The sequence below is a fragment of the Cornus florida genome, unplaced genomic scaffold (genome assembly GCF_030987335.1).
Source record: "Cornus florida cultivar Cherokee Brave unplaced genomic scaffold, ASM3098733v1 CherokeeBrave_3.0.0_Hap2_Chr09, whole genome shotgun sequence".
NCBI lineage: Eukaryota > Viridiplantae > Streptophyta > Magnoliopsida > Cornales > Cornaceae > Cornus > Cornus florida.
This window is the reverse complement of record NW_026775579.1, coordinates 88,025,351-88,037,585: the sequence shown is the minus strand read 5'-3', so window position 1 is coordinate 88,037,585 and position 12,235 is coordinate 88,025,351. Positions and strand designations below refer to the sequence as shown.

Genomic DNA, 12,235 nt, shown 5'->3' with positions numbered 1-12,235 from the left:
TATCCTCCGGCTCCTGCCAATAGAAATTAATTTTTCCTTGATAATAAGAAAAAAAGAATCTTTATTAAAAGAAGAATCTTTATAGGAGTGGGATACCCTATTATTGTGCCCAATTTGTCTAAGATGGTAGGAGATATCACCTAAACTAGACAATTAGTGATAATTTTGCATTTTAGATCAAAGGTTATATAAGCATAAATTCATGTTTTAGAATTAGAATCATAGTTTCAAAGAATTGGGAAAAAATTAGTTCAATCATAGCTTCAAAGTTGAAAATTATAATTGGAAACTTCAAAGTTCAACATTTCTAGTTGCATGTGCAAGTTAGAGTTTTTAGACGAATGATAAATAAAATTTTATCAATATGAACTCAGAAAGTATGATTTTTTTATTTTTATCCGTAAACAACTGGTGGTACGATCTCTCATCTTTAAAATGACTTTTTTAAGAAGTGATTTTCAAAGTGAAAGTTTAATATTTGAGTTGTATTACGGATAATATTGTGGATGTCTTTCTCCTTTAAGTGGAGTTTGAAAGTCCAAGCTCTATTAAAATAATATTGAGAGACGGTGTATTTAGTTTACTTTAAAAAAAATAAAAAAAATAGATATCCACACTAGATGGTTGAATAGTGAATAGTGTATCCTTTAGGTGGAGGTAACAACTATGTCACCAACATAACAAATCAAAGAGCAAGAAAGTTCTTGGAAATTTCAATCGCACATTTTCCTTTTCACAAAGGTTGATCAGTCAAACATGGAGACACAAACCTAAGGCAAAGCAAAGCAATAGGTGAATGTGTGGAGTGGTGGTTTGGTTTGCATCATTGTCATCGAAAACTTTGAAAGCTGCTTTGTTGACTAGAGGGAAAAAGAAGTTATCAAAAGTTCCTTTTTGCAATTTGAAGTCCTTTTGAAAGTTCAAAGCTATTATCGAAGTTGGATTTTAAAGAGTGTTCACATTAGAGAAGTAGGTGGGACGATAGTTGCTGATGAAATTTGTTGACTATGACTTGGTGCTTTTAATTTCATCAATGGGTGTGAAATGAACGAGTAGGGCCATGAGGTTCAAAGTTGGGCCTCCAAAAGTGGGCTGAGCCCAATTTCATGTTAAGTTTTTCTCTTTTCTTCGCTCCAGTGGGATCGAATAATCTTAAATAATATGTGATTGAGCACCTCTGTTTGGAGGTAAAAAAAATTTTAAAATTTTTTTTTAAAATTTTTTTGGTATTTAATTGTCGTAAAATATTTATAAAGAAAAAAAATTTAAAACTTACCAAAAATAATTTATCCATCAATTTTCTAAGTGGAATTGATCTCAACCTTTACCAAACACTGAAAAAAATAAAAATAAAAATAATAATTTACTTGAAAAAGAAAAACATCAATTTTCTAACTGGACGTGATCTCAACCTTTACCAATCATTGAAAAAAAAAAAAAAAAAAAAAACTATGTCGAAACAAATAAAGCCTAAATCACAAGCCATGTATTCCCTAATCCCTACGAATCACAATGTAAAAAAATTAAAAATCATCCTTTGAAAAACCTTTCTGCGGAAAAAGAAACCTTGTTTTGTACTAACATGAAGTTGGTTTGGTAATACATGATATGATATACTTAATAGATTCACCCAAAATAAATTGTATTTTTTAGCCAAGAATTTGTTTCCATTTGACTATACCACCTCTATTTTCAAGAATGATATCGTAGTTATTGTCTCAAGATTTATTATTAATTTTCTTCAAATTTTTATGTTTAGAACGCTAATAATATTAATGCGTAAACTAGACAATAATTTTCTCCATATTAAAATCGTCACATTCTAAATAAAAATAAATAAAATAAGAGTAACTAAAACTTATTTCACATGAACTAATCAAAGATAACACTTAGAATTACTCAAATATAATAATTTATTTTTTTTTAAGGCAAGAAACATATTCACACACTCATTTGTTCTCATTTGAAGACTTGAATATTTTGTCTTCTATTTTGAAAGATAAAGAACTACTACTAAACTACACATTTAGTATTATTATTTTAATAATAAATAAAGATGAATCTCATATTCAAATTCACAATCAACACAACTACAAGTAATAATAATAATATAGGACTCTAATCACTTTTCCAAGCATAATGTAAACATTTCACTTTTGGGCTGTATTTGTTTGGACGTAAAATATTTTTTTAATTTTTTTTTTCATTTTTCAGGTAAAATATTTTTTTAGTTTTACTTATTTTGTGTTCGACAGAGGTCTAAGTCAAGTTTGAGATCAAGTTCATCAAACGGGCGTGTAAAATAAGTTGTTGAAAATTAATGAATAAGTTAGATTTTAATATTTTTTTTTCATAAATATTTTAGGACAACTAAACACTAAAAAATAAAAATATATTTAAAAAAAAATATTTTACACCCAAACAAATAAGCTACAAAATACCTTTACATAATAAAGAATTGTGCATATCCCCGTACCTCAGATGTCTCTGAGATAAGTGATTAGAGTTCAAAATTCAAATAGAATTATTTTTTTGTTTGATGGTGAAAAAAAAATAATAATAATAATAAAGAATTTTCAATTTTTCTTTCCTTCTTTTTTATTTTTTATTTTTTATTTTTATTTTTATTTTGCAAAGTTAATTTGGGGATTTACCGAATGAAATCCAACGGCCAGCAGCAATTTATCCGTAAACAAAAGTTCCAAGTGTACGGCCTTTCCCAATCAAAACCCCCCGCCACGAACCAACGATAAGGAACCAAATTCTAAAAGAGCAAATCGAAGTTGAAATTTGATGGGGAGCTTTTCAATGGAGGTGTTTGGAGGCTCTGCTTTGGCTTATGCGTCTCTCTCTCCTCCTTCCGTTTACAGAAACCCTAATTTCTCTCCCAAGGTAACCTCTCACTCAATCCGTTTTGTTGCTCAGAAAAACCTATGTAATACAACAGTAGAAAACTGAATTTTTTTAGTTTTTTTTATTCCACTTTCTCTTTATCGTTTTCCTGCATTTTCTCGGTGACCTAACAGAACACTGTTTATAGCTCGGTATGTGTAGTGATATAATATAATTAGTTATTGACACTTGTGCAGTGAAATTAACGCACGACTTGTAATTATTCCATGCTTCTATTCTATGGAAGCCTTGATATCACGTTTGTATAACAACTTACATGTATATTGTTGTACAATTTGGAATTCTTACATTCTATAATCACTACTGTTTGCAAATTTGTATCTCAAAGTTTGAAAGATTTATTTGTTTTTTTTGCTGAGAAGAAGAGCAACAATAGAACAGCATTTAATAGGAAACAAAGATTTTATCAACTTATCATCTCCTGAAACTAAAAAAAAAAATCTGATTTACAATTAAGGAGGTTATTTAATGGTGGATAAATGGGAAGTTCATTAATGTATGTTCGGATGCACTCTTGCAGGTGCTCCCATGGAATTATCTACACATTAGCATTGTAGAAACTAGGTTTTGGAGTTCATTATCGCGTGTAAGCAAAAATGGCAATGACAAACGAAGAAGTTGGAGCACGGTTTGCCATATTCAAGGAGATTATAAAGATGGATTCTTTTGTCAACCAATATGGAGACTTAATAAAAGATTCACATATAGATGTGGTTTGTTTCAAATAAGGGATCCATACCTTCCCAAATGGAGGAAGTATACCATCAGTCTTCAAAAAGTAACAAACCGTTCAGAAAATTTTAAACATCACGTCTCCAATCTTTTTGTTCGGCTGGTTGTTGTAGTAGTGCTGGTTATGACAGTTTCCGTTGCTGTTAGCAAAACACCTTCGTGTAAGTTTAATTGTTCTATAAAATAAAATATGACTCTAGAGCTAGAAGAATCTGTATAAAGATGGAGATTTAATTTTCTATGACAATACTTCAATTTTATCATTGTGCAGGGGCCCTTTCTGAAGAGAACCTTCTCTTCTTGGAGGCATGGAGAACAATTGATCGTGCATATGTTGACAAAACTTTTAATGGGCAAAGTTGGTTTAGGTACAGAGAAAATGCACTGCGGAATGAACCAATGAACACGCGAGAAGAGACGTGTATGCTTTCCTTTCTTTGCAGTCATTTCTCTGTGGTGGTTCGCATGCATCCCAGATAGTATTCAAATAGCTGAATTGCATTAGGACTTATATGTGTATGACTAGTTGCATTTCAACACATCAATTTTCTTACTAAACTTAGAGTTGATACATTTATATATAATTGCAGTATATAAAATAAGATGAACACGCGAGAAGAGACGTGTATGCTTTCCTTTCTTTGCAGTCATTTATCTGTGGTGGTTCGCACGCATCCTAGACCGTATTCGAATACCTGAATTGCATTATGACTTATATGTGAATGACTAATTGCATTTAACACATCAATTTTCTTGTTAAACTCAGAGTTGATACATTTATATATAATTGCAGTATATAAAATAAGCTAAGTAGTGGTCTCTGGAATAGTAATTCATGACATGTCTTTGTGGCTAATCTTAGGCAATGAGTATGTGTGAGATCAAATTAATATAACTTTTGGTCCTAATTTTGGTCCCAATTTTGTCTCTGGTATTCGTATTAGTTGGTCATTTAGACAGTTTGAAGTAGTATGGTCATTTAACCAATAGGAAAGGTTTTTTCTTCTAGATTTACATGCTGCAGTTTATGCTTGTATTAGTCGGGTTTGACCGTTTGAGTGAATTACAAAAAGATGTTCTACGTGGAGTTGAATTGACACGTAATAATACTAATTTTGATCATCCATATAAGGTTGTTGTATGTCTCTTTTAGCCTGCTGTAGGGCTTCACTGACACTACTTAAACTGACATTTTTTTTTTTTAAATTACCACACCTGAATTGGAGGGTTATACTTGTATTCAGATATGGCAATAAAGAAGATGCTTGCCACCCTGGATGATCCTTTCACCCGGTTTTTGGAGCCTGAAAAGTTTAAGAGTCTGCGGGTATAAAAATGTTTCTTCTCAGCAATTTCAATTACTGCATCTTGGCTGGATTGCAGAAGAGCCAATATTTTAGTTTCATGTTTCAGTTCAATCTTTGTAGAAATTTCGTGGTCTTAGTTACAACTCAACATATTGTCTCTAATTTCCATTAATATGTTCTCTGAAGGCAGTCAGGAACAAAAGGTGCTCTTACGGGTGTAGGGCTGTCAATTGGCTACCCTATAGGACTTGATGGATCACCTACCGGACTGGTTGTTATTTCAGCTGCTCCAGGAGGCCCTGCTAATCGGGCTGGTATTTTGTCTGGGGATGTTATCCTTGCAATTAATGAAGCAAGTACAGAGACCATGGGCATATATGATGCTGCAGAGCGCTTGCAGTGAGTTTCCTACTATGTCAAAGCACTTATAATTTGCCTTGTCATTTTTTGTCCAAGTCTATATACTCAAGTAATGGATACAATCCCACTCTGGCATGGAGTTTTGTACATTAGGGAAATAAATTATTATTGAAATATTACTACCCATGTCACATACAAATGCACACAACAGAGAGAAAGGGATGGAAAAATTGCCGTTTTCTTCCTTATTGTTCCCTCTTGCTTTCGTAATATCTGTTTGCTTCTCCCAGTCATGGGTTGCAAAATATGAAATGATTAAACTGACAGCTAAAAATGCACTAATTTTTTGTTTCATGGTATCACGACTATAATATAATGGCTCATGCTGAAATTAAATTGTTATGTTGTTATTATTTTATGTTTTTTTCCTAATGAAATAGCCAAATGGCGTATCATCTAACCATAAATGGAGTACTCAACTGCACTCCCTTCTAATGGTGTTCACTCTTAACCAGTGTTATAGTCGAGAAAAGGATGAGAAAGATTAAAGAGCTTCATTATTTGTAGTACTATACACTGTTCCTTGTAAATTGTGCTCTTAATCTTTGAACTTAAGCTTTTGTTAGTTCTATGAAGCATTTGTGCATGATTTGCAGTAATGCTCAACTTCTTTTAACCTAATTTTGAAGCTTTGAGCAGTTGGTTTACATTTCAAGAACTCCTCCCAACACCACCCTTAAGGAAGGTGCCGTGGCCTTTGACTGCCTCATTTTTTGGAAACCACGATCTCTGCTCTTCATTTGAGAACTTCCAATTTCCATCCTGCACACAAGTTTTTTGATTCAAGATGCATTTTTTTTTTTCCCTGGGCAAATCATATATTAAAAAAATATAAAAGTGTATGTACAATAGAAGGGGGCTTTAATATGTTACAGTCTCTTTTTGATATATATTTTAGTAATGAAGTTAAAGTATAAGAGTTACTATAAATTCATCCTATAAACGGGACAGGGCAGGCAGGGCATCTCTTCCCTAATTCCACCTCAAACCTTATGAGATTTACCTCCCTTCCTCTCAAATCCATCTCCATCACAAACAAATACCCAGTCTGTCCCTTTAGGAGAGTGACAGGATGGTGACACAGCAATCTGGGTCATATTCATACTTAGCTAAGGTGGGAAACTAGACATAATCTTAACCTTTAGCGTTATTTTGCACAAAATGGATGCTCTCAGACTTTAACTCAAAATTAAATTCCAATAGAACTCCTTTAAGTGTAATATATATATATATATATATATATATATTTCTGGTGTGTGTCTGCCTTTACAGTACTTATTGATTATCCTAAACACTAATTTGAAATGCAGGGGACCTGAAGGAAGTGCAGTGGAGCTGACTATTCATAGTGGTCCTGAGATAAGGCACCTATCTTTGACGTAGGTTCAAGATCTTTTCTCTCTCTCCTACAATGAGCTTCTGAGCATCGTATCTACTTGTTTATTGTTTTTACCTTTTCAAGCTAGGAAATTGGTTTTGCATTTATTATAATGCATTAACAGTTAAAGTTTATATTTTGTTATGCTTCAATGCATTAAACAAAATATAAACAAGTGCTTAAGGCTCCTTTGGGCCATGGCCACAACTATCATATAGGGCAAGGTGTTATGCTTCAATGCATTAAACATTTAAGGATCAACTACCTTTGCCATGTACAAGTGCTTAAGGCTCCTTCAGGCCACGGCCACAACTATCATATAAGGCAAGGTGTTATGCGTTAATGCATTAAACATTTAAAGATCAACTACCTTTGCCTCCTATATAGTTAAAAATGTTTCTAGTATGTTCTTAAGTATGTTTCTTCATCAGTTGGGCTTCACAGGATCTGTTCCATATACTTATATATAATTGAGTGTACATGTTACAACAACAGCAAACAAACAAGGCGTTTTCCCAACTACTTGAGGTTGGCTAAATTGATTGTGTATATATTAAGCCTATACTAGATACTAACCCACTGCTGATTTCCAGGAGAGAGAGAGTTTCACTGAATCCGGTGAAGTCAAGATTCTGCGCAATACCTGGTTTGGGAAAGGATGCCCCCAGAATTGGATATATCAAACTGACGTCATTCAGCCAAAATGCTTCTGGTATCATAGAGCTACTTCTTATTATAAGTTAGGTTCAATGAAGTTATGCACTAGTATTTTCTGTTGAAGTTAGTCAGATAACTAGGACATAAATTCATTCCATAAAAGCTTGTTTACTACTCCCAAGCAGGCTCAGAACTTACCTTATGTTTTATTTCATTTGAATTGGCTACCCAATTTTGTTTTCACCTTTTTCTTTATCTGTCTTATTTTCAATTAAGGCCTAACATGTCGTGTTGCAATAACTTGTTCCCTGTGATATGTATTTGTTTTATTTGAAGTTTTCGAATCTCCATCATGCTTTATGTGTATCAGGTTTTAGAATCTCCAAGGTCTTTTTCTTGCTTTTTCCTTTTTGAAGAAGGAGAAAGAATGAGTTTGTCATCCATTTGCTTTCAACTATGTTCAAAACGTTATGTGTCGTGATTATAAACAATATACATGGTTCCCAATTCCCCATACTTGGTAATAGCTTTTGATAGTTATTTATGCCACTAGAAATTTAGACTGAAATCAACCTGGAAATCCTTTTTTTGTTTTTTTAGCCCGGACACAAGCTGCCTGTAAAAACGAACATTTATCCTATCAAGCTTGCTTCACACTTTAGAGTTCATGATTTCCATGAAAGGAAAAGTTAACTGATTTCTTTAAAGATTGAATATTCAGAAACTCATGCAAATACACATGATCCCCACAAAACTGCATGCACTTATTCCTTACTCAGTTGCTCTGCAGTATGGACTACTGTACCCTTTGCCTTTTTACTCTAATAAGCTAGTATGGGACAATTACTCATGCACTATTTTCTTACAATCTTAATGTGTTTATTGTGATTAAATTGCACATCCCTTTATAGATCTGTAGAGGAGATTGTTGTTTTTTTGGCCTCTTTAAAGGCTTAGAGGCTCTTTTTGGCCTTGTGTGTTTCTCTTGGGATTCACTCCCCTTTTGAGTGCTTTTTATAAAATTTTACTTATAAAAAAAATTACACATCCTTTGTAGGTGCTGTCAAGGAAGCAATTGAAACATTGAGAAGGAACGATGTTAATGCCTTTGTCTTGGACCTTCGTGATAACAAGTAAATATGCTTTCAACATTCTTCATTTAAACTTCCCCTTTGGCAGGCTTTCTTAAAGATTAAATTTGGTGCAGTGGTGGTCTTTTCCCAGAAGGAATTGAGATTGCCAAGATTTGGTAAGCTCCTTACAGTGTCAGTATTACATTTTTTTTTCTTAGTTGGTACTCACTCACACATGCCTCCATGGAGGCTTGAACCCTTAACCTCCTTTTGGGAAGTAAGGGCCTGATACCACTAGGCCACTGGCCCGTTGGTATCAGTATTACATTTGCTCATGCATTTTCTCTACCCTTTCTTGCTATCCTATCTTTTGCAAGTCAGTTTGGTATCATTTTGCTTGTGGCACTTGGGAACGAATTAATAATAATCTTGTCTTCTCGGTTTTATTCTGTTGTCTTTTACAAACTTCTTGTATTCTATTTTTTTGTTTTGATTGGCTGTGACTTGTGAATAACTTGCAACACCTTTCCCCCTCCCCCTTCCCTCATCTCCCCTCTTCAGTTGTTAGACCTTTTTGTAAGAGACCTATTTGATTGGTGACTGTGGTAATAATTACTCCATGCCAACTGTTGCTGCATGTGCAAGCTAAGTACTGCCAAATGATGAAAAATAATACATGCACGCGAATCTCAGTTATCTGCGCTTACAGTACTGCTTTATACTTCCTTCTCTGTATGAGTGATGTTCGGATGTTGCATTAAACTGTCAAGTTTTTTTTATTTTTACTCAATCTAACACATGATATGCACCAAGATTTTTATATAGGATTTTAATACGAATGCTTGTAATTAGTGATAAAGTAATGTTCACAAGGAGTTATGGAACATAATTTTAATGCATTTCAACTTTCAAGGTTTATGGTCAGATATTTGATACTGTCTTTGTGGATTCAAAGTTGTTCTTCATTCATTATTGAACACTGGTATCGGAGCCTTGTTTTTTCCTTGGTCCAATAGTGATCGAGTGTTTTGGTAGCAACCGCTTTGGTGACATTGATCACAAAGTGCAGGCCCTTGGGGCAACCATGCATACTCTAGAACAATGGTCTGTACAGGTTAAATGCGGAAAATAATACATGTACATGAATCTCAGTTATCTGCGCTTACAGTACTGCTTTAGGCTTCCTTCTCTGTATGAGTGATGTTCGGATGTTGCATTAAGCCGTCAAGGTTTTTTTTTTTTTTTTTTAACTCAATCTAACACATGATATGCACCAAGATTTTTATATAGGATTTTAATGGAATGCTTGTAATTAGCATAATTTTAATGCAAGGAGTTATGGAACATAATTTTAATGCATTTCAACTTTCAAGGTTTATGGTCACATATTTGATACTGTCTTTTCTGGTCTTGGACTTGTACCCTTGACATACAATTAGATCCGTCATATCATACAGATGGTTATTCTGGCCACAAGGATATAATGGCACCTCTTTTATGTGATGATCTGTATATTCTTCAAATCCATTGGACTGGTAATTGAACAGACGGAATCTGGATATCCCCTTTTTATTAAATTATAATTCAAAGCATCACTTGAAATTATCAATTCTAGTTTTTTAAGATAATTATATCAAATCGTGTGTATACACAATTGTATTTGTTCAAATCTGTATTGAAAGTGTCATGTTATTAAATTAAAGCAGTTCCCTATAGATTTCATTTGTTTTCTGCCCTTCTTAATTGCACTTTTTATCAGAAAACACTACAAACTTAACTTGCAGCAGTTAACTAACTTAACTTGTTCATGACTTCACGTGAATTTATAACTTCTTTTTATTGCACAAATCTGGTTCATCTTACTACATCTGTCCTTCAAATTTTGTGCAGTGACTTCTGTAAATTTTTTTTTTTTTGGGGGGAGTTCTGTTCCACTATGATAGCGGATATTAATCTATTATCAAGAGTACTATGGTTTTCAAGCCTGAACATTAATCTTCAATCATTAAGCTGGTGTTTCTACTTATTGGATGGAATTTATATGGCTTAAGATCTCATTGTTAGATATTGATGCCAACCAGGTTGGATAAAGGCGTGATCGTGTATATTTGTGATAGTCGAGGCGTTCGAGATATATATGACACAGATGGGACCAATGCAGTAGCTGCTACGGAACCCCTAGCTGTTTTGGTATGCTAACTTACTTTTATCCATTGATATGATTTTGTCACAACAATCCTTGAAACTTTGATTTTGTACTGCATCTTTGGGCTTGTTGATGCTGAACTTAATATCTTCTCAGTGATTTATGGTAAAGAGGTTTAGATGTCTCGTTAAATGCTTCTGTTAGGTGAACAAAGGAACTGCAAGTGCTAGTGAAATTTTAGCTGGTGCTTTGAAAGACAATAAGCGTGCAGTACTATTTGGAGAACCTACATATGGGAAAGGGTAATCTCTTTTGCTTCCTCAGCATGAAAATCTTATAACGTATTTCTAACGAGACCTATCCATCCCTTTCAACAGCAAGATTCAATCGGTTTTTGAGCTTTCTGATGGCTCTGGCTTGGCCGTTACAGTCGCTCGTTATGAGACACCTGCTCACACTGACATTGACAAGGTTTTTCTTACAGATTCTCAACCTCTCTCTCGCACATTCTCTCATGGGGTTAAGTGTTTATCCATTAATTCTTCTATTTTTGGCACCTATCTAGGTTGGCGTGATTCCGGACCATCCTCTTCCAGCATCATTTCCCAAGGATGGTGACGGTTTTTGTACCTGCCTCCAGGACCCTGCAGCTTCTTGCTATCTCAACAGAGTCAAGTTATTTTCCAGATGATGGAATCTATAAAAAATGTAATTTATTGTTTTTTTAGAAGTCTTCATTATTCTTTCACAGATGCCAGAAATAGAAAAAGAAAAAAGGCATTGGCAAGCATTTGAGTATCTCTGAAAATAGTTTATATAAAGATCTTCAGAGTGAATGGTTGGCGTATGCGATCGTTTTTTTTTTTTTTTTTTGGTGTAATTGACTTCCAAATCAAAAGCAAGAAGAGAAAAAAATCCAACTCTCCATTTTTTTTTTCTCTTCTTCTGGACTTAAATATTTACTTCCCAGGGAACTACATTTTGTTGTTGTGCAAGGGAGTATATTTTCAAAATCAAGTCTCTCTCCATATTAAACTTTATTTTTTTTTTTCTATAGATATTTTGAACAGAAGAATCTCACCGGGGATATGAGAACGGTAATTGATTTCCAAAATCAATTTAGCATTTAACAAAATTTATTTCAAACACATAATTGTATAAAATTCTGTGGGCATATTTGGCAACAGAAAACATTTTGCATTTTGTATTTCTATTTTTATCTGAAAATGATGCGACATTTTTATTGTGGAGTATGTTTCATATGGTAAGTAAGAGAAAACATTTTGCATTTTGTATTTCTATTTTTATCTGAAAATGATGGCACATTTTTGTTGTGGAGTATGTTTCATACGGTAAGTAATTGAAAATATATTAGGTAAGGTAAAAGTTTTTGCAAGATTTTTGAAAGCAAAACACAAAAACATGTTTTGTAAAAAATTTATTTTAATTAAAAAATAAAATGAGAAGTAAAAAAAAAAAAGTCATTTGGAGTTTTTTTTTCTCTATTATTATTACATCCGTCCCATATTAGTAGTCTACCAAAAATTTCAAACTTGGTAACCATACATATATAAACTAAAAAGGGCAAGTTTTAAAAGGCATGTCTCCT

General features: G+C 33.4%; 1 protein-coding gene across 1 annotated transcript; it reads left to right on the top strand.

Moving 5' to 3' along the window:
* Positions 1 to 2,730: 2,730 nt before the first annotated feature.
* On the top strand, positions 2,731 to 11,565 carry LOC132274928 (carboxyl-terminal-processing peptidase 2, chloroplastic). The gene is made up of 13 exons (XM_059776294.1): positions 2,731 to 2,892; positions 3,434 to 3,806; positions 3,917 to 4,066; positions 4,890 to 4,972; positions 5,143 to 5,351; positions 6,683 to 6,751; positions 7,344 to 7,462; positions 8,465 to 8,540; positions 8,615 to 8,656; positions 10,562 to 10,670; positions 10,831 to 10,928; positions 11,004 to 11,097; positions 11,192 to 11,565. The coding sequence occupies exons 1-13, from the start codon at positions 2,794 to 2,796 to the stop codon at positions 11,315 to 11,317; spliced, it is 1,647 nt and encodes a 548-aa protein (XP_059632277.1). The 5' UTR covers positions 2,731 to 2,793; the 3' UTR covers positions 11,318 to 11,565.
* Positions 11,566 to 12,235: the final 670 nt, after the last annotated feature.

Excerpts from the sequence above, each read along its gene's own strand:
- LOC132274928 (XM_059776294.1), top strand. The coding sequence starts at position 2,794 with ATGGGGAGCTTTTCAATGGAGGTGTTTGGAGGCTCTGCTTTGGCTTAT. Across the intron at positions 7,463-8,464 it reads ATTCAGCCAAAATGCTTCTG|GTGCTGTCAAGGAAGCAATT; the intron begins GTATCATAGAGC and ends CATCCTTTGTAG. Across the intron at positions 10,929-11,003 it reads GAACCTACATATGGGAAAGG|CAAGATTCAATCGGTTTTTG; the intron begins GTAATCTCTTTT and ends CCCTTTCAACAG.